Below are 22,538 nucleotides of genomic sequence, written 5' to 3'. Positions count from 1 at the left end.
ATTAAGAGAGAGATAACCCTGTCCACATCAACAGTAGTGATGTGGTGTGGAAGAGCTGAGAGGCAGTAGGCTTTCTGATCAGTGTGGCAGAATGGGTGATGCACAACTTCGCAGACAAAAAAGTTATGAGAAAGAAAAAGTGTTTGGTGTTACGGTTATAGAAAGTGTGGGCACATTGATAGTGTGTATTCAAGAGAATAAGGAGCAGTAGAATTGTATGTGATTTCTAAATAGACCTGAGGGAAAACAGTAAAATAGCTGGGTATGGTTAATCATGATTTTACTTCTGGCACGCTAGATGTTTGAAAGGTATGGTTTAATCCCAATGTGATGTTATATTTAGGTGAGTGAAGGAAGTGGCAGCCTGTCATCATTCAGCTTCCCAGTTTCTAGCTCCAGCCCACCTGAGGCCCTTGACAGTGGTCTGAAGAAGAATGCCAGTAAGATTGCTTTGAGGCCTTTAATAGTTTATATGGAAAATGTACACCTCATTAAACTGTCTGTGAATCAGTAGTTGAGATATGTTGTTTGTCTGAAGTGTCCCAGATTGATGGACTAAAAGTAATTCCTTTCAAATCTAAAATGCAGACATGGCAGTTATTCTAAAATTTAGCATATTTATTTTTATAGCCTGTTATAATAGGAACTGTTAGCAGCTTGCCACACCTGGTGTTTGTGTTGTAAGACTGTAAATTGTTAAATCAGAATTTCCCATCTAAGCATAACTTCCATTAAGCTGTTTGTCTCATGCATTCCAAAAGGGGACCACGTGTGGAAATCTGTGGACAGTAGCAGATTTAGTATAGTTAAATCAGAAGAGAGAAGTAACTGTTTTCTCATGCTTAAATTACAAGAAAATCAATATCGCCTTAAGTGTTGTTTGCAAATTGCTCAAACAGAACAGAACAACAGACCCAAAAGTCTTATTCTGGAATGTATTTGATATTCAGAAATGAATGATTGGGTATTTTCTTTAATTTTATGTAAAATATACCTATTGCCTCCCATCTTAGAAGTACTTCAGTCTTGTTAATGTAATGACAGCAGCTTTCAAAATCTGTTCACAGCATGTTGCATATATTAGCAAAAGCCAGAATCTGTAGAGCTGTTTGCATGGCTATTATTGAAAGCTCCCTTAAAAGCCAACTTATGTTTTGTTGTTTTTTTTATTTCACTGTAGCTTCTGAAATACAGGGACTCAGAATAGTTGAAATAAAAAAGGTAAGTCACAGTACAAAATTGTATGAATCAAGGGCTAGTTTAACTGGTTTCATTATACCAGGTTGAGGATCTGGCCACAGATTTTTAATCCTATACCCTAAACCTTGTAAACGATAAATTTTCATTAGAATGTTTGGGTTTTGTTTTGTTTTTTAAATTAATTAATCCATTTTTGTAGAACAATATATTGATAGCAGCTTTACATGCATCCCCTCGATCTTCAGAATGCTCTTAGCATGTAACACACAGATCTCTTTAACATAACACACAGGCCTCCAAGTTTGTCTGAAAATTGGTAGAAAGAGAATTAGTGAGAACTAATGGGCACTTCCTTTGTTGCATTTTCATTGGAGTAAAACCACTAAAACCTAACTGAGTTGTTTTAGATTTATACGCTCATTATTTTAGAAGTATATTTTTTTCATCTTTCTGGTATGCACTTATATTTAGTTAGAGCATACCTATGTATTACATTTTTTGAAGCTGTACTATAGATTTGATAAAGTTATCAGAGTATAAATTGAGATTGATTTTAGCACTCACCAACTTTATACTAGTGCTATTCCATTGATTTCCTGATTTACATATGTGGATCAGCAAAATTAGCTCATGTTTGATTTGTCCAGTATTTATTTATTGTGACATTTAATCACTTTGTATGGATTTATTTTGGCTACCTTTATTTTCATTGCAGCTATTATAAATAGGTGCCAAAATACCGTTTTGTAATCTTCTGGGACAATAATTTTCATCTGTGTCCTACAACAGCAGTACATTAGGTGGAGTGCAGAGATTAACTGTAATCTTTGAGGAGTTCCTAAAGATGGAGTGACCTGAAGAAGGGTATCATAGCTCACTTTCCTCCCACCTCCTCCTCTATTATTGCAAATTGACCTGGAGGGTTTTAAGCTGAGTTCTTCATAAGTATTCAGCTATTTTAGGTCTCTTAATTTTGGGGTATCTTGTTTGAGAAATTTAAAGGCTATACATTGGGGCACTTTCAAAAAATGACACTTTTCTGGTATTTCAAATTAGGTTTGCAATCCTGTTTTGTATTATTTTTCTTTTGAACATATTCAGTCTGTTTTCTTTACCATATCAGGGCCCCGCAGATTCCCTAGGAGTGAGCATTGCTGGAGGAGTGGGGAGTCCTCTGGGAGATGTTCCCATATTTATTGCCATGATGCATCCCAACGGAGTTGCAGCCCAGACTCAGAAACTCAGGGTAAGTTAGCTGTTAAGCAAGAAGGTAGGTGAAGAAGCTCTTTGCAGTAATGTTTAATAAATTCATATGGCTGGATGACACAAATATATGTTATTTTCATCAGGGCTTCAGGCTGTGCCAGCAATCTCTGCCATTCAAGACAAGTGTGTGATGGTGTTGAGTAGTTTGAGATGGTGGCACTTGTTTCAAGGACATTAGTCTCTTCTCAAAGGTAGCAATTAGAGTAGGAAAATTTGAAGCAACTCTCTGATGCAAAACCTGCACAATTCTCAGAAAACAGAGGAAGGAGCGTAATATAGATAAACCCCACAAATCAGCTCCCATTACTGGCAGAGTAATCAGTAGCCTCTCCAGTGACTACACACATAGCTGCTTTTCCTACTGTGCTTCTCAGTGCAGGCTGCTTTTCTTTAAGCCCAAGTGATCTTAAAACTAGTGTGAATTGGTTGTACTTGCAGCTATTGATGTGTGTGGTGACCAGTTTACTCCACTGTTTATGTAAACAGTGCATTTGGCCTGGATATTCACTTTGGAGTTTTACTAAATTACTCCAGGCAGAATTTGAACCTGATAATAAGTCAAATTTTTTGGAATCCCTGTCTTTACATAGTGCATAAGTGTACAACTGGATAGACTGTCTGATATTTGCATATATTGTCTTCTAATTAGCACTGTGTAATCCTTAATGCTGACATCTCTAAAGTGTAGGCAATCATATTATCCCCTCATACATTCAGACAGTAGAAGACAGATGCCTCTATACTACCATTGAATCAAGGTGTCCCACAAGCAACTACAAGGTAAATGCACCAGAAACAAAGGAAGAGGTCCTAACCTGCCTGTTATTGCTGACGCTATATGAATTTCACTAGAACTGCCTTGATTCATGTCACCTAACAGTGTGGACCAGAGAGAGAGATTTTGCTGTAAGCAGGTGCTAAATTATTTCTCTGTGAAGTACACTGTTGGTAAAAACCTACTGGATCGAGTTACTCAGTTCCAGAACTCTCTGTGGAAGAGAGACACTGTTATTCTGTATTACAAAGGTATCGTGGTTCTCAGTGACCTAAATTGTTATTAATGGCTTGCTCTTTTATTTTCTTATTTGCAGGTCGGGGATAGGATTGTTAGCATTTGTGGAACATCCACTGAGGGCATGACTCACTCCCAAGCTGTCAGTCTGTTGAAAAATGCTTCAGGCACTATTGAATTACAGGTAAAATGTTTCACTAGAGTGACATTCAGCATTCATTTTGCTGCTTTGATTTGGAGCTTAAAAAAGTAATAAACAGGGCATGGTGAGGAAAGCAAAGTTAGAGGAAATAAGCATTGTGCAATCTACACTTCTACATATTTTATCTCAAACAGTATGATCCAACTTTATTTATCCTTTATGTGACTGAAAAGTACTTAAACATTTAACAACTAAAAAGTCTCATTTTGGTCTTTTCATCCTTATAAATAACCTCGTGTGTATAATGGGTTGTGGTGTTCAGTTACTGCATATCAACTTTCATTGGCATCTAAAATGTTCTCTCAGGTGGTGGCAGGAGGAGATGTAAGTGTCATAACAGGTCAGCAACAGGATCCACCTACTTCCAGTCTCTCATTTTCAGGATTAACATCAAGTAGCATCTTCCAGGATGATTTAGGGTAAGTACATCAAAGATCCATAAACAATAATATATTAATGTATTAATATATCAAACCCCACAATCTGGGAGTGCATCTAAAAGCTGCTTAAATTGCAGCAAGTGGAGAATGAGATGTCCCACAGCCTGAGGGAAGAATTCACAAAGAGATTTATTCATAAGCACAGTATTCACAGGCCTTAAAGTTAAGGCACCTGGCTCCAGGAATATACTTTGCAAATCCGGTTTAGGCACCTAAGTTTTGAAGAGATTAAAGGCCACCCTTACGTTCTCCCAAGAACCTACTCTAACCATCTAGTTGCATAACGGCACAGCATGAAGATGAAGGGTGAAACAACTTCTGACCTAGTTAAGGCACTCTCCAAGGAGCTGGGTGCCCTTCCTTCTTGTCCCTGCTCCCAGGGCCCATAATGCATTTGACATCAAAGAGTCATAGGATAAAAATCACAAGATCAAATCAGGGTGTAGGGACCAGAACCTAGGAATTCCTGCTCTAGGTAACAGGTCAAATCACTGTGCAACAGGCAGACCTATCTTTTTGCTTTTTTGTTCCTGGCCCATGGATGTTGCATTTCCATGTATTGGTGGCATAGCTTAAAGAAAACTGGTGAAGCATTTCCCTCCCCTTTTTGCCTGCAGGGTGGTAGTTGGAGGATTGCCTTTGAGCCTGAGATTCCTAGGATCAGGTCTCACCTTTAAGGGTTCTTTATATATTTTACACGTAGCTAACCCTTAGGGTGGAATCCTGGCTGTGGAGATCAGAACATAGGATTCCAGTCTCCAAGACTGGATAGAGCTGAAGAGTCAAGTGCTTGTCCTGATGCCATGAATCTTGCATTCCAATCTGTACAGCTCGAAAAGGAGGTGTGGAGAGACCTCAGTGAGCTGATCTGTTCTCTAGTGTAGTTGATAGTGTGTTCTCTGGAAAATGGGAGGTACAGGTTTGAATCCTTGCAGCTCACTCCCAGTTGGGGACAACACCATTCAGTTGCCCACCGGAATCTGATACAGACACAAATATTAATTAACATTAACTTGTGCATGCAAACAAATAACTGGATGTCTTAACTTCTGATATTTCTATCCTAATTGCAAAATATGTGGGTAAATTTATTTGGACTGAAATAAAGAAGTGATAAGAAACATGTGTTTGTGCCATCTTGGTAGTGTTGGAGTGATGCTGTAGCTGTGATGGTCCAGGAATCATGTGAAAGGGAAGGATTTTTGTGGATGATATCTTTTATTGGACCAGCTGGTTGGGCTAGACTATCTAAGTCCAATAACAGGCATCACCCAGAAAAGCCCTTGCCTCTTGCAGCATCCCATCTTGAAATTCTGCGTTCTAGAAATCTTTATGGACAATTCAAGATTTTGTTTTGTTTCTTAAAATAATTTCTGTAGTGATCATGGGCTTTTTTTGTTTCTTTCTGAATTCCGTACATACTGGTATAACCTTTGTTATGTACATTGGTCATGTGACCTGTAGATGTCCTAAAATTTGCATACCCTTTTTAGGTATGCAAGATCAAAAGGTTAAGGGCCTGGCCTGTTTGTGCCATTTTCCTAATCTTGAGCTTTTAAAATTTTAATTCTAGGGGACAAAAGGTGGGGAGGCAAAATCTTTGCGTCACTGGCAGATCTTTGTGTCACCAGGCCTCCTCCTCTTTTATTTGGAAAGTACATACAGTCTTCAGGAGACTGTTGTGCAGGAATCACCAGCAAGTTGGGTCTTACTGTGACCTGGGCTGAGGCCAGTGGTGGGGTGGCTGGCAGGGTTTGTTTTGGTTTGGTTTGGTTTGGTTTTTAAAGGAGAGAGTCCACTGCAGAGTGGAGTTCCTCTTTGAGGGCGTTCTTGCAGGCTGGTATATCTTCGCAGCTGAGAGACAGCTGGCTGTCTTGACCCCTGGCATGCTTATGAAGTGGTAGCAGTGAAAGCAATGGACCTCAGCTGACCCCAGCCATGCTTATGGAATGGCAGCGATGAACCTGATGGCAAGAGCAACAGCATCCTGAAGAGCAGTGGAGACCACCAGTGCCTGCCCCAGCAGCATTCTGTAGAGAGGCAGCTGTGGGAATAACTCCCAGGCAACATTATCCAAAGTGATGGCAGCAGTGGTAGCCCTGGGCTGCGTTCTCTTAGAGTAGCAGCAGCAGCAGCAACAATCCCAGGCAGCACTCCCCAGAGCAGTGGCAAATGGTGACAATCCCAAGTGCCATCCCTTGAAGTGGCTGTGGCAAGACAACAAGAGTGGCACACCTCAGCATCAATCCTGAATGGCACTTAAAGCACCAGCTGCAGTGGCGTTTCTTGGCAGAAGTGATCCCAGGCAGTGAGAAGCTCAGGCAACAATCCCCAAAAAGGGCTGGGATTGCTACTCTGTAAAGGGCTGGCAGCAGCAAAACACCACCCCACCTTCTGGTGGTGACCCCCAAAAAGGTGGTACTTGAAACTTCGGTCCAAGAAGCCAAAGAATTGATATTTCAAGATGTGTGATATTAAGGTCCCTGGCAGATAGTCTGTTAAAGGCGCGATGGGATGTGTTCCACAATCCCCAAAAGTGCCCCTCCTGCCATTCTGCGTATGCATGGCAGGAAGTGTGACTGTGGAATTGGGGATCAGATCCTAATCATGCCCTGTTATCAGTGCAGGGAGATCCTGGGATCGTGGCTCTGATGCAGGCTGAGGGCGCTTACCAGCTGGTTAGCACTCCTGGCCTTGGGAGCACACTGGAGTCAAGGGCTCCAGTGCCTTTTAAGTGCTAATCAGCCTGGCCACCTGTTCATTTTAAGGTTCAGTGGGAATCCACCACAAAGATGTAACACAGATTTTGTGTAATGACTTTGTGGCTTATCCTCTGTTTTATCGGACCATTGATTCTATAAATGTGTGGCTGCAGTACTACTGAAGACATGACTGGTTAATCACAAGTATAATGTCTGCCACTGGCCTGATATGTTGAAGACTTTAAAGTGCTCAGTATATTTTATATTTTGAAGGCCAGACAAGTTGGACATTAGGGGAAATTGGTTTTGGGATGTAAAATGTTTTTGAATGTTGGACATTAGGGGTTCTTGTTTGCTTTTTGGGGGTGTTTAGTATGAAAGTATTTGCTGTTTGTGGGTATAATGCTTGGGGAGTAGAATAGCTGAAGGGGAGATTAGATGAGAATAGTTTATTTTAATTATTAAATAACCTTTAATAAATGATTCTGTCTGTTCAGTTGCCCGTAAATGGGAATGTTTGTCTTTTAGGACCACCAGTGGAGTAGATTTTCCCAGGGTGCTGGGTGGGGCTACAGTCAGCCCCTCTCCAAATTTGAACCAAGGCCTGGTAGAAGAGTTACACCAGTGTTTACTAGCTAACAAGCACTGATACTGGACTATTCCAGTAATCACTGGGCAATGCATTAGGTGACTAAGTAAATACACTTCTACAAATGGAAGGTAAAATACTAGGGAAAATGTTATGAAAGGGAAGTATGAAGTAAGTAAACACATTACAGCATTAAACAAGGTTTCAGTGGTTTGCATAAACTGAACTATTCAGAGCAATATACATTAAACACATTAGTGCTGCCAGCAGTCGCTAGCGTTAAAAGTTTAAGAGCCGTTGTGCTAAACACTGAATGTGGAGTATGCTCACAAAAGAATGCTCATAAACGAAAAAGAATCATTTCTTCTTTCCCTTGCAGTCCCCCTCAGTATAAAACCATTACTCTAGATCGAGGACCGGATGGTCTGGGCTTTAGCATTGTGGGAGGATATGGCAGCCCCCATGGAGATTTACCTATTTATGTTAAGACTGTATTTGCAAAGGTAAGTACATGAGCATAAAACAACTCAAACAATTTATTACTGCTTGCCACCTGATTTCTTAACGTGTGGCCAGAAGTGAAGCCAGGGGGGATGTAACAGCTCATCTAATCGCTTTCCTTAGGCTGGAAAGAAGGTTTTATTTTACATGCATCTGAAGTTTGATGTTCTTCAGTTAGGCAAACTGGGCCTAATTTTGAGTATTCCCAATTTGTGCGCATCACTCTCTGTTTCAGCTGTAAAGAGTTAGATTTAAGCACGTAACTTCATTGTTTCTTTGGCCATCTATGTTTTGATTGCATTCTTTTCAGTTAATAGTTAATTTAGTTACTACGAATTGTGGACTCTCAGGGCATTTTTACGTGTGCTCAGATGAGGGGACAGGATGGTGGTGGCTTTAATAAGAACGGCTCTCAGAGCCATTCTTATTAAAGTGCCTGGACCATCTTGTATATCAGCACCCCTGTGGTTCAAAATGGTGACGGGGTGCTTTATCTTAAAGCTCATTGAATGAGCTTTAATTAAAGTGCTCCCACCACCATTTTGAAGAATGGGAACACCGATACATGAAACACAGAGACTGGCTGGATCATGGTAATTACCATGCTTCAGCAGACTCAATTAATCGAGTCTGGTCCGATGCACTATAATTATAGTGTGGGAGCAGCCTCCTGGCTCATGTACAGGCACCTTTAGATGGGCTGGAACAGTCTATTGGATCCAGCCCTGAATTTCTGGAGAAGTTTGGATCTGTATGTGGTGACCTGGGTCCATGTCAAAACACAATCAAAACTCCCCAGATCTTGGTAAGGTTGGAATTGGAGCTGGATTAGATCCGTCTCCCACTAATTTGATTTTAGAGAGTGTGTACATTTTGCAGTTGCAGTTTTAGTTCTGGAGTTTGAAAACTGTACCATCCAAAGGAAGAGGGCTGGAGGAGTTAAAAACTCCACAGATCCTAACCTACAGAATCTGTACTGTAGGGCAGTGGTGGCCATCTTTTTTTGACAGGTATGCCAAATATTGGGTCCAAGCATTCTGCAAGCTAAGCCTCATACCCTCCCCAAGTGCCACGCCAATCCCCTTCCCCTGTGTGGTCTGCTCAGCCACCCTGCTCCCAACCTAGTCTCCATTGCTCTGCTCCCTGCCCCCTTTCAAGTGTGCCGTGTGCCAAAGACAGCAGCTGCCTATATGTGTGGCATATCTGCTGCAGATTAGCAGCCCCTGTTATACAGCATGTAATCTTCACTTCTTTAATAATACTGTATTTACTCGAATCCAAGGCAAGGTTTTTTCCTCCCAAACAACATGGTGGGCGAGGAGGGAAGTCTTATCTTAGATTCAAGTACCAGCCCAGGGCAGGTGGCAGCTGAATTCCAGCTTCAGCCTTGGGCTTGGACCCAAAGCCAGAGCTGAGTGGAGACTCATGTAGCAGAGGCAGGGGGGTTCATGGCCCAGGAACCATGGGGTTAAAACACTTGATTGTGGGTGGGGGTGTGCTCAAGGGAGGCCTGCCTATGTGGCTTGGAGGGAGTGTGGGGAAGACTGCACTGCCTATGCTCTGTTCCCCCCACTGCCTTCTGCTCCAGCCCTGATCTGGCCAGGCACAGAGCTACCACCACTGCTGCTTCTGCCTGGTTGGGCTGAGCAACGTTGGGCTGCAGCCACTGCTGCTGACTGCATCAGAGCTGGAACAGATCAGAGCAGCAGAAAGTAAGTGGCAGGGGCAGGTGGGGAAGGTGGAGGACAGGCAACAGGGGTCAGGCACGAGCATGGGTGGGGCAAGACTTTGTTTTAAATTTGAAGGTATTTTGGATTTGCTAATCAGGAGGCATCTCAGTACCACTTGTTCTATCTGGTCAAGTTCGCACGATGGAACTTCTCCACAAAAATGTAGAGGCAGAGAGAAGCAACACCTTATAAAGTCAAAATGAGCATGTGTTTCTAATGATGAAAGCTAACTAGTCCTTCACCACTAAAACTTTTCATGTTCTATTGTGTACTGTAATCATCTAAGACTCTATTTGGATTTAGTGACTGTGCAACAGGCAGTTAAAGAAATTATGTGCTGTGCAATTTCAGGGAGCAGCAGCAGAAGATGGCCGTCTGAAGAGAGGGGATCAAATCATTGCTGTCAACGGGCAAAGCTTAGAAGGGGTGACCCATGAAGAAGCAGTTGCTATTCTAAAAAGGACAAAAGGAACTGTCACTCTGACTGTTTTGTCGTGAACAGTCACAATATGATCAACCAGATTACATTATCTACAGTCCACAAAGCAAAGACAATAGACATGTTTATGTAGCCCTTTTGCTATTTCAGCTTCATCAGGCTATGTTACATCACTGAAGAAAAACAACACTTAATCATATTTTTGTATACAATAGAAGTATTTGTCTTACTGTCAAACCACTGAGATGGGTTTATGTAGTTTTTCATTATTATTATTATTGTAATGAATACTTGTAATCCACAAGAAAATGAATGTTAGTGTTAGAAACCACATTGCAAAACTGGAATGTTTTGCAAAGAGTGTTTGAATATTTGAGATATGTTGGGAAAATATGTTTTCAAAAAGAAAGTTGTCAAATCAGTGAAGAGAGAGGCAATATTTAAAGAGCAGAATTGTGGAAAAGAGAAATAGCGACCAAAAGAAGAGAAGTTGGATAGAAGTTGGGAAAGTTGTAGGCAGATGCTTAAGCTGTCTGGAGGGCCAATTATTCATTCCACAATGCTTTTTTGTGTCAAGAAAGGTTTTTGGTTTTCTTAAGCAATATTGGGAACAGGCTTTTAGTTTGGTTTGGAGATTCTTTTGTTCTCAGGGGCTGAAACATCCACTTAGCAGTGGTGACTAGGTACATGAGGGAGCCCTATAGCTGCAGTGTTCAAAGGATTTAAACTTTTTTTTAATGAAGTTTCTAGCTTTTGTAGGTATGAAGAAAACCCTTTCAGTGGAATTGAAGACCACCCTTTCCTAAAACTGTAGGCAGACAGCTTCAGTGTCACCATCTCTACTGCGGAGAGCTTCTCCAGGTAGCAACATTAACCATTCTGGTCAATTCCACTGATTCAATTCAGAGCCCTGTGGAGAGCAGTGACACTGGAAATCAGAAAGTCAATTTCAAGTTGTTGCTGCTGTTCTAAGTGGCAGAAGAACTGCCCCCATCCATCCCTGGATGAATCAAAGAATAGTGTTAGCAGAGAGTGGAGTAGTGAAGATACCCTTAACGGATGAGAATAAGAATAAGGAGAATGCTGGAGCTCTATACTCTTTGCCTCCCTCAGAGTCAGAAACTTGTAGGGGAAGAAGGAAATATGATGGGAGAGAAATGTGTCCCTTTCCACTTCTAGAAGCTGGAAGGATTACTAATTTATGAGACACTTGCAAGCCAGAGCCTAATTTAAGATGGACCCTTGTGCAAAATCAAATGACAACACCACCCCTCTGCCTCTTGCTCTCCCAGCCCAGTACATATACTAGCAGCTTCAGTTTCCCAGTAGCTGAACTTCCCAGTAGCATGTTGTTCATAGAGATTGCTTGTGGATCTTTTCTCTGGCTGGTAAGTATCTGCAAAATTATTCAAAGCCCATTTGTGACTTACATTGTGACCAAATAAAAAGCGTTACTAAAACTTCTGGAGAGAAAAAATATTGTCCAGGGGCATGTGAGCAGTGGTATACCCATTAGCTGCTGTGTTGTATACTGCATACTTTCATATAGCTACAAGACCCCTGTATTGATCAGCAATGAGTTTATAGCAACTAGTTGCAGTGTTCTGTTGCTGGTTTTTGAAATGGAAACAACAGTCAAATTGTGTTAGAGAAATATGCAAGAACACAAGTAGCGTTCACTTAAATGAGAGAAAAACAGTGTTAGAAACGTTTGAGAGAGAATATTAGCAAGCTGATAGCTAAATCTAAGTGTATTAACTAAAAAAATAGCCCGTTCCATTTCATTAATTATTTTAGAAGTTACAACGCAAAGGCGAAGACTAAGGAAAAACAGATGGTACCATAACTTGAAGCAACTGGTGACAAATTATTATTCTGTAGTTATTCCCAATTTAGTGTGTGAAACGCCTACATAGAGTATGTAAAGTCATTTTAAATATGATTTATATTTGTAACAGAAGTAGTGTACAGATATTTTATTACTGCCTTTGTGTCTAAATGCAGAATTTAAGTGAATAAATGTGAAGCTATCTGTGATAAATGAATAAAGTTGCAGATGTAGCTGTGGTTTCTTAGTGGAGAAGTAGCAGAACATTTTTCTGTTCTAAGGAGATAATGTCAGATCAAATTAGGTCCTGTTATATAGGTTTACTTAGGAAACTAATAAAACCAAAGTTAATATTTACTCTTCCTAGGATTTTTTTAATTTTCACTAAAAGCTACTTTTATTTGATATAATTGGTTTTCCGGCCTATTCCCATTCCTGTGCCTTCAAATTGCGGTCTCAGGGTAATTCATGAGAACCAGCTATCAAAGTTAACTAGAAATAGCTATGAAATTGACTCCCTTTATTTTCTTCTCTAAGGTGAATGAAATGAAAAAGGAAACAAACTACAGTGTTGGTTGAACGTAAAAAAAAAAAGATTTTCAAATAGCCTTTCAAAGCACGGGGATTACTATGTCAGAGCAAAGCACCAAATCATCAAGCCGGGTACTCAGTCTTGGAGAATGGCTAATCTTCCTGCCTCCCTCCAAAAAAATAAAATAAAAACCCACTACCTGCTCAGGCAATTATGGTATAAACCATCATCTGTTAGTAGTTGTCTTGTGTAGTTAAACTGTAAGGTGCTAAAAATAATTACCATACTAGTGGGTTTTCTTTCCTTTTCTTTGTATCACTGTGTAGTTAACCTCATCTAATGTAATTCGGCTCAGTTCTTCAAGCTGCATCCTCCACTTCTTTCAATAGTTTTTTACACAGTGGGGTTAAGCACATGAAACTGGAAGCCTCTGCACCTTGAAACTCAGTAATCATACATGTCTAATGTATTAGTAGTATTAATATTAGGTCCTGCTAAGCTCTTGGTTTTTTTTCAATTTTAGTAGTTTAGGATGGTATTAATAACAGATGTGGACATTTATTAGTTAAAGATGTGGCTTTGGATCAACCACAGCTGGCCTGGAGTGGTGCATATTTTTCACCCCTGGGCAAAGAGCATTAGGCATTGGTATTGCTGCTTTGCTAGAGATCTTCAGTCAGGGACAGGCGGGCTTAATTTGGGGCTGGAACTTTTGAGGACTCTAACAGAGCAGTAATGCCAATGCTTGGGAACAGCCGACCATTGTTCTGGATCCCGTGGGAACTGAGATCAGTCATCATCTTTCAAAAATTGGCCCATAGAGAAAGAAAAATAAGCTGCATGCTGTATAGTGTCTCCTTTGGGGTGGTTCAAAAAGCAAATGTAGCACCTGGATAAAGAGAAATCAATGGAAAAAGGGCGGCTTACTGCTGCCGTAACAGAGCACAATGGCTACATATTCAGGAATTATTAACCAGTATGGTTATCATTATGTTGTTTTTCAGAGTAACCACTTTTCCACGCTAAACGTTATCTTCCATTTGGAAGAGGAAATGGTTGACAAGTTTCTAAAGTCCATTTAAAATATTCATATATATGTTCATGACACAATATGAAGCTCACTAAAATAAATGCAACCTCTTGTCTCATTTATAAGACATTCATGTGAAAGTTGTATACACTGACTACTTTACCACATAAAGGTCTCCAAACCTTAGTACCATGCCTATTACACAAACACACACACACACACACACTGCTTTTGACAAGTCTTCCACTTACTCTGAAAAAATCAGGAAAAAATTAGACTGATAATTGTACATGTTTTTACAATAATGTCCATGCAGATAGTTTATAATGCATAAGGTTCAATTGCAAGGTGAGCTTTGCTTTGTTTTGCCATGGGGTTTCGTTTGTTTGTGTTTATATTTCCTTTCATATGCACATTTCTTTTTGCTATGGAAAATGCTTCTAAAATATGATCTATGTTGTTAACCCCCTTGGAAGACTAATTTGAAACCAAAAAGAAGAGGAAGGATCCTACTCTCCACATGTTTTTAAATATTAATTAAATGGAAAGGCTATGAAGATGCTTTGAGAGAGGACGGATCTTGAAATCTGCTTATATTTTGCACTGAAGATATAAGTTTTTCAAAACAGAGCTGGGAGGGACCTTGATATGTCAGTGTGTCTTCTCTCATGCTTTGCACTACTCCTGTCAGATGTTGGTCTAACCACCTTTTAAAAACCACCAGTAAGTAGGTCAGTCACCCAGCTTCCTGATTGAGGCCAGTCAGCCCTGGTTCAGTTTTCAGCCAGTTTGTTTTACATGGGGCAACCTTGTCGCCATAGTAAACAAAACAAAACACAGAAATGTACAGACAAACAAAACCAAAACCTGCTGTCTGCCCTCAGACCCTGAAAGGCGAAACCCAGGCTCTGTTTCTCTCATAGCCTCCTCTCACCTTGCACTGAGCTCCTGGAGCTTTTAACCCCCTTTGTAACTCCACCCTTCTATAGTAGTCATCACTTGCAGCAGGTTCCCAGACTTGCAGCCAAGCAGGCTACTAACTGCTAACTACCTGCTGCTGGGTTTCATCCTGTGAAGGCTGAGCACCTCCTTCCACCTCCAATGATGACAATTCCACAACCTCCCCAGGTAATCTATTCTAGTGCTTAACTTCCCTGAGAGCTAAAATGATTTTCATAATGTCTAACTTCTTGTCCCATCCCCTAACCTTTTACCTATTTGAAAACTGGTATCGTGTCTCTCCTTAATCTTCTTTTCTCTCAACAGTAACAAAGTATGTTGTTTGCTGTTGACCTTTGTTCAGTTTTTAACAGTCACTTCCACATCCTTTTCTGTAGAATGGTTACCTAGTTAATTCTTAGTTTTTATTTGTGCGGTTGGTTATTGCTCCCTAAGTGTAATTCTTTGTACTTGCCTACTGGGTTGCATCCTATTTATTTCTGCAATCTGTCAAAATTATTTTGAACACAAAGAGCTTGCAACACTTCCTGGTTTGGTGTTGTCTGGGCACATGAATGACGCAGCGGCTGGGGGGGCATGGCGGTGGCGGGAGTGTGGTGGTGGTAAGTGGGGGAGTTCCTGCAGATGCCACTGGTGCTGTCAGCGGAGCGGGGGGTGGGCCCGCAGCCACCGCCGGCCAGCGGGGATCAGCTGCATCTTTTTGTTGAGGGTGCACTGCCACAATCAAGGAGTGCACATGCACCCCCTATGCATCACCCATGTCTGGGCACATTGACATGTGTGCTTTAATGTGCAGTAACCTTACTGGGCATTAGAGTGTTACCATGCTAATACACTAATGTGCAGTAAAATTACGCTATTGCGCATTAAGTATTGCTAAAAAAGGATTGTCAGAACCAAATTTGAATGAGGTGCTGGATAACACAGTGTTAAGCACAGGCATGCACGGACAAGTCAGTGGAAAATCCCCAGAGGGCTAGTGAGCATGCCCAGCACATGCCCCATGTTTGACCCCACACTTGTCAATCATAAAAGTACCATGAGGTAATCTGAATTGGCACTAGGCGTATGCTTAGATATGCACCAGAATAGACTAGAACTTTCCAAAAGGGGAGCTATCTGATTGGCCACCTAGATCATATTTAAAGCCAGTAAGCTTCCGCCCACAGCAGAGACCAGAGATCAGAGGAGACTAGACAGACCTGAGTAGAGACCGCTATATCGGAGACTGCCTCAGGCCTAGACTCCTGGTTCATATTGGTCTCCCCGCCACCGTCGTATCCCGGTGTACCCTTCCCTAGAAATGCTCGTCTTGTCTTGATCACACGTTCACATTTTGATTACTCGTTATCGTTCCGGTTATTTCTTCGTACACATCTCGGCTACTTGTTTCACGTTCCTGATCAACTCGCTCCACATTCTCGACCAACTCGTTCCACGTTCTCCGTTCTGGTTACTTCGTTCATCGTCTTCGCCACCATTACCGACTCGGCCTCGTTCACGTTTCTTCATCGTTACCGTTCATCGTTATCCGTACCATTGTAACTAAGTTGACCTGACCTACGCTACATCACCATCTTGTGGTGTAAGTAAAAGAAAAATAAACCATTCTGTTTTGAAACCACACGTTTGTCCGCTCCGCTCTGACTCCTCGCCGCTAATCCCACCTGTTCGATCTGTACTTGGCCCCACCGTGACACTGGGGTGCTTGGCTCCAACATGGCGTCACGAACAGGATCAGTGGGAGGCTTGGAGTTGGAACTGATCCGTCACTGCCCATGGCGCAGTGGAAGCTGTCCGACCAACGATCCGGACGACTTCTGGGCACACATTGTGTACCACCAGGCCGCCAATCCGGCCGTGGCCATGATGAATAGGTACCTTTCCCTCTGCGGCACCAACGGGAAAGAGTGGGCCGTCTGGCTCAATGCCAGTGCATTTGGCTGTGTGATGCGGGACCCAAGGGCCATCTATCGCCCAAGGGAGGAAACCGGGTCCATATCCCTTGCCCGCGTGAAACCCTCAGACACGGCAAGTCCCAGCCCGGCCCAGAATTCGCCCGGTGCATGCGGTACATGAAGGAGAGAGGAAAGGACACTCCGCTGGACAGATTCAACTGTCCTAACCTCACACCGGGATCAAGGGGGCATGAGCTGTTGACTCAGCTCTGGGAGAGTTTGGAAGTTAACGGGCGAACGACCAAATGGACCGGCGCGAAATGGAAAAAGGGAAAGATGTCAAATGTTTTATTTCAGGAATATGTTGCTGTGCTGAGGGAAAATGCAGACTTAGCAGTGCAGCTGGAAACCGCTGCCCAAGCGGTCACCGAGAGTGCCGCCGAGCCGCCATTTCAAGATGGCGCCAGCAGAAGAGAAGAGAGCTCGAGTGTGGTGGGAAAACAGAAAAGCGCGCCAACATCGACTCCGCCCACTTGGAGCCCGCCTCCTGCCGCAGCGTCAACGTCACCGCCGCCGTACGTAAAGCCGCGCCACCTAGAGGATGTAAGCATGAACAGAATAAACAAAACCGAAAGCGAAAGTACAGATGACTACGGAAGGAAGCGCAAACAAAGCAACACAAGATACTTCAGCAACGCAACAATTGTACCCTGATTTGGCTACAGCATTACCCATTTTGGTGTGAAAGTGGGTAACTGGCCCTCAAGGCCACGGAACCCAAATCACCGTTACGACAAGAACACGCACTCGAGCAGAGATGAATGAATTAAGAAAAGAAACTGGAATCAAACCCGAAGAAACACCAATAGTATGGCTAGGGAGGTTGATAGCAGAAGCAGGGAATGAAACCGTGGATGAAGATGAAGCCGTGCAACTTGTAAGGAACACTGCCTGGAGCAAGGGCAAAGTAGTGCACCCAGTGCCTGTACTTGCCAACAATTACTGGCCCGTTCCACTGCCGGCCCTAGTGGTTGAAGCCCTCCAGAGGAAGATGCATACTTGGCATGAGGGCGCATCGAACCATGCAGATGCAAGCGCCCTCATATATGCACCTGGCCCACCAAGCCCTGAACCTAACACCAGCTTAAGCACAGGGAGCTTGGCCAGATAGGTTCTCTACAAATCCCGGAAACGTACCATGTTTATTGGAAGCTGTTGAAGCAGCAACAGAAGTCTACGGAGGAAGCCAAAATTTGACAGTGAGATTGCTCCTTAATCCATCAGTAAATGGTCCCATAGCCCACGTACTAGGACAACTAGGTAAACTGCAGGGAGCCATGAGACCCAAGGCTCAGAAGGCAGCATTCCCAGTCGTCGACGAAAAACTGAACATATCATCAGTTTACCCGGCCGAATATACACCGACTCGTCCTCGATGGGAAAATCGATGACCTCAAGCCCGAAACTCACCGCCTTAAGCTCGGGACTCTCCACCACAATGCACCCCGACGGAGCGAGCAATGTTTGGTTTTTTGCTTTATATGTCCAGCCTGACCAAAGATCAGCTAAGGCCATTGGGAGATGAAAGGCAGAAGGCCCTTGCCAAAGCACTTGGATTCGACAAAACCAACAAAAAGTCAAAAAACGAGTAGTCACCATCGGCGTCAGCTTGGCGACCGGCGGCATTAAAAGATTCACTGATCTCGATCAACAAAACGATGACCAGAGAAAGAAAATGAAGATTTCAGACAAGAGGTTTCTAAACTGCATGATATGATTCTACATCTAAAAATTTCTCTGAAACGAAGTGAAGAAGAAAATAAAAATTTAGATATGAAAGTTCGAGATATGCAATCAAAAATGGAAGATAATGAGAAAACCGTTACAAAGTTAATTGCAGCCTATGAAGAACTGAAGAAGGAACTTAAAAATGAGAAACTACTAATTAAGAGTTTGCCATTCAAAGAAGCCACGAAAGACACTGAAACTGAAGTGGAAAATGGAGTAACTAACTCAGTTAGACACAAGGCTAATTGATCAAAATTTTGAAAATAGAGGCTGTCCGTGTGTTGTTTATTTTTCAGGTTACGACAGTCCAACGTGTGACAGATACCAGCTTAACGGTCGAGAGAGGGTGCGTCATCCTGCTCCACTGCCGCGACCTTCTGGAGATATCAAGAGATGCTGATCGCCCCCGAACAGAGACGACGGCAGACCCAAGAAGAGACCACGATGATGCTGACCAAGGGTCGAGTGACTGTATCTGTGTATTGTATATATGTTATGTTTACCTTCACTTTACCACCCACCAAACCGGTTACTGAGCCTAGCCATTCGACCAATACGGTCTTACATTTGCTATCACTGTGGGCTAACGCCACGGGAGATGAGGAGGTGGGAAGTGGGTTAATCGCATGTCTCCCGATTCCTCTATCTGTTGAGGACCCATTCCTTACCCCATACCTTTCACCCTTTAATGTTTCTGATTGGTTTTTTCAAGTCTCGAAGGGCCCGAAGACCTCCATTAACATTTTCGTAGCTGGAGGTCCTGTTTTTATTTATTTATTATTTTTCCTGGCCCCATAATTTCACCCTTACGGATCTCTCTGACACCACCTACTCACCTCGTGAGGGTTGTTTCATGATGGGAGCCCCCTATTCTTGTTTGGCCATCCCCTGGGGGGGATACACCCCCAGGGCAACGATTGGTCCCAACCTGACATGGGACCCTCGTTTAATTACTCCGCCCTGGTATCTCGACCTCATACCCCATGGTGAAGCTACCATACCTATAGTCACCTTATCTCCTCTTATTCAGCCAACACCCTTGGTTAAATGGAACAGCTCCCTGGCTGTTGATTTAACCCGGCCAGGCCCATTGGGAAACAATTCTTGGTTTGGGTTTTATTATCCCGTCTTGCGAGCAATATTGTTAAGTACTGCCTGCCAAGGCATAAAACCCCCTATTAGGCAGTCCGGCCCACCCGAACAAGCAAGGCACTCCTTTCCTTTTCCTGGTGTATGCTCAGAATTGACCACATTTGGTCTCGTTTGGGCGTGCTCAGACGGAAGGCTATACACCACCTTGCCGTCCACCCTTACGGGCTTACAATGTTTCCTGAGTTCCGTTTCATTTTGTCCACCATTACAAGCCTCGACAGCTCACCCACCGAGCTTAGCCGTACACCGCCTCATTCGTTCCACCACTCCTGTGTGGAGCTCACTTACACATGGGAAGAGAACTGCCCAAGGCCTTAGTTGGGGTTTTGAGGGGTTTTTTCTTTGGGGCTACGCAATAACAAAAGCCCGAATAGCCCTCACCTAGTTATCTGAGCAGGTCGAGCTACTGGCTAATCGTACTGCGACCGGTTTCGAATTTCATAGATTTCATAGACATAATGAACAATTGCAAGCTACCTCTCAGATGACTATGCAAAATAGTCTGGCTTTAGATGCCCTGCTTATCCAGCAAGGAGGTCTCTGCCAATACCTGAATTTGTCCAAAGATATGTTGTATAGCTATCCCTAACGTTTCTCTTCCCCTGCAAGACCAAGTTATAAAGATTCGGAAAATCGCGAAAGAGGTCAATGCCATTTCTGGCATTGGACAAGGTTATTTGTCCCAGGTGTTTAAATGGTTAGGCTGGGATGCTTCGTCCTGGTTACTGAATTTGCTTACTCCATTGTTGATGTTCTTATTTATTCTAGTAATAGTGATTACCATGATCTGTTGTATATTTCAATTTTTAAAACAAAAGTTACAAAGTTTATCTGTTCTTGTATATACACGTTTACCCACTCATGTTGATTTAAGAGACGAAAACGAATGTTAAATTATTAAGTGTTAACACCTGTGTTACCAGCAAGGGGGCATGTCAGAACCAAATTTGAATGAGGTGCTGGATAACACAGTGTTAAGCACAGGCATGCACAGACAAGTCAGTGGAAAATCCCCAGAGGGCTAGTGAGCATGTCCTGCACATGCCCCATGCTTGACCCCACACTTGTCAATCATAAAAGTACCATGAGGTAATCTGAATTGGCACTACGCGCATGCCTAGACATGCACCAGAATAGACTAGAACTTTCCAAAAGGGGAGCTATCTGATTGGCCACCTGGATCATATTTAAAGTCAGTAAGTTTCCGCCCACAGCGGAGACCAGAGATCAGAGGAGACTAGACAGATCTGAGTAGAGACCGCTATATCGGAGACTGCCTCAGGCCTAGACTCCTGTTTCGTCAGAGCCATTGGTCTCCCCGCCACCGTTGTATCCCGGCGTACCCTTCCCTAGAAACACTCGTCTCGACCACACGTTTACGTTTTGATTACTCGTTATCGTTCCAGTTATTTCTTCGTACACGTCTTGGCTACTCGTTTCACATTCCTGATCAACTCGCTCCACATTCTTGACCAACTCGTTCCACATTCTTTGTTCCGGTTACTTTGTTCATCGTCTTCGCCACCGTTACTGACTCGGCCTCGTTCACGTTTCTTCATCGTTACTGTTCATCGTTATCCGTACCATTGTAACTAAGTTGACCTGACCTACGCTACATCACCATCTTGTGGCGTAAGTCAAAGAAAAATAAACCATTCTGTTTTGAAACCACATGCTTGTCTGCTCCACTCTGACTCCTCGCTGCTAATCCCACCTGTTCGATCCGTACTCAGCCCCACCGTGACACCGGGGCGCTCGACTCCGACAAGGATGTGCTTTTGCTACTGCACATTAGGGCAGCCTAATGTGCATTGAGTTAGTACCTCATATGAGAGGTACTAAACTTAATGCACTGTGGCAAAAGTGCGCTAATGAACATGTGGACACAACCTCTGTAACCTTAATAAGGGTACTCTATTTCATCATCCAAGTCACAGATGAAACTACTGAATTGTTCTGGACCCAGGACAGACTCCTGTGGAACTCCACTTGATATATCCTTTCAGTTTGAAGGTGAGTCATTATTATGATATGAGCCCAATTTTCCAAACAGCTTTTGTACTCACCTTACAGTAGTTTCATGCACAATATATTTCTCTAACTTGCTGATGTCATATGAAAAAGTATCAAAAGCCTTACTAGACATCAAGATATCACATCTAATGTTTCTCCCTATCCACAAAGCTTTATCTTATCATTCAAAAATTAGGTTGGTTTGATATGATTTACTCTGGACAAATCCATGTCAGGCTCTCTTTTTTCCTCCTGTGATTCTTGCATTCCTTTGATTCTTGCAAGGCTGCAACAGCTGCTTGGCCAAAGTGGTGGTGCTTCTGAGCATATGCAGTAGCTGAACTTTGGATATCTAAATTGGATTTCATCACAAAATGGGTGCCTAAAAGGTTTTGCACTGGATTAGGTGGGTTTTCTATGAATTATTTTCCTGGACTCTTAAATTTGCTTCAGTCTTGCTTTAGATACCCAAATTCACCTTAGTGCTATCAGAGATTTTAGGTTAAGAACATTTAAAATTTGGAAGTCAAATGTATGTAGGTTAATGAAAGCAAATAAGTCATTCAACTAGGCAGATCTGTTTCCAAACTGGCATCAGTTGTTTTCAGCAGTTATTGCCTTACAGCTTTTTGACAATGTGTGTATGATTTTAGTTGCCCTCTTATTTAAGAATGTTTTTTGACTGGGTAAGGATAGGCAATAGTTACATTTGCTGAGAAATAATGCTAAATTTTTCACCTTTCTACCCTTCTTGGCATAGTTAATCAGCTTTTAGAAGGAAATGTTCAGCACAAAACATTTCCCTGAGTCCTGGCCCAACCTTTTGGGTGTTTCCGTGGTTGATGTACAAACTGCTAGTTTTGCACGTGTTTTTATAACGCTTTTGTACATTTCACTTGAAATTTGAATTATATCTTAGAATGACAGGCAGCTTGACACCAGGACTGGAAGACAAAAGTTCTAATTTGAGCTCTGCCATAGGCTATGTTTTCAAAATAGTGTCTATTAAGTCTCTAGTTCTGTGCACACAAAACTGACACAAGGGAGTTTGAGTTGGATGTTTAAGATCTCTTGTGCAGTGCATGAGGACAGGAAGAAAAGGATCCACAAAACCCTTGGCATGGACCCAGTAAATGCAGGAAATGCTTGGAAAATACACCTCACCTGGACTTCGGATATATCTATTCCCTCTTACTGAAGCATGTGTCAACATACTCAGGTATACTGTTTAAACTGACTAATATGGGTACACTTAA

General features: G+C 42.6%; 1 protein-coding gene and 1 pseudogene across 25 annotated transcripts in view; both read left to right on the top strand.

Annotated features, from left to right (window-relative positions):
* MPDZ (multiple PDZ domain crumbs cell polarity complex component) overlaps positions 1-12,142 on the top strand; it is a 139,807-nt gene extending 127,665 nt beyond the window's left edge. For all 25 annotated transcript variants that reach the window (XM_090038695.1, XM_090038692.1, XM_090038688.1 and 22 more), the window contains 7 exons: positions 344-440; positions 1,181-1,221; positions 2,324-2,446; positions 3,558-3,662; positions 3,987-4,099; positions 7,791-7,914; positions 9,994-12,142. In XM_090038695.1, coding sequence (XP_089894821.1) covers positions 344-440; positions 1,181-1,221; positions 2,324-2,446; positions 3,558-3,662; positions 3,987-4,099; positions 7,791-7,914; positions 9,994-10,140 — 750 coding nt within the window. In that variant the 3' untranslated portion in view covers positions 10,141-12,142. The remainder of the gene's footprint in view (positions 1-343; positions 441-1,180; positions 1,222-2,323; positions 2,447-3,557; positions 3,663-3,986; positions 4,100-7,790; positions 7,915-9,993) is intronic.
* Positions 12,143-17,077: 4,935 nt separating this feature from the next.
* Positions 17,078-17,780, top strand: LOC149868488 (uncharacterized; annotated as a pseudogene).
* Positions 17,781-22,538: the final 4,758 nt, after the last annotated feature.

The sequence above is a fragment of the Crocodylus siamensis genome, chromosome 3 (assembly GCF_052110815.1).
Source record: "Crocodylus siamensis isolate JL-2025a chromosome 3, ASM5211081v1, whole genome shotgun sequence".
Lineage (NCBI taxonomy): Eukaryota > Metazoa > Chordata > Crocodylia > Crocodylidae > Crocodylus > Crocodylus siamensis.
Note: the sequence above shows the minus strand (reverse complement) of the source record. Positions and strands in the feature narration are given on the sequence as shown.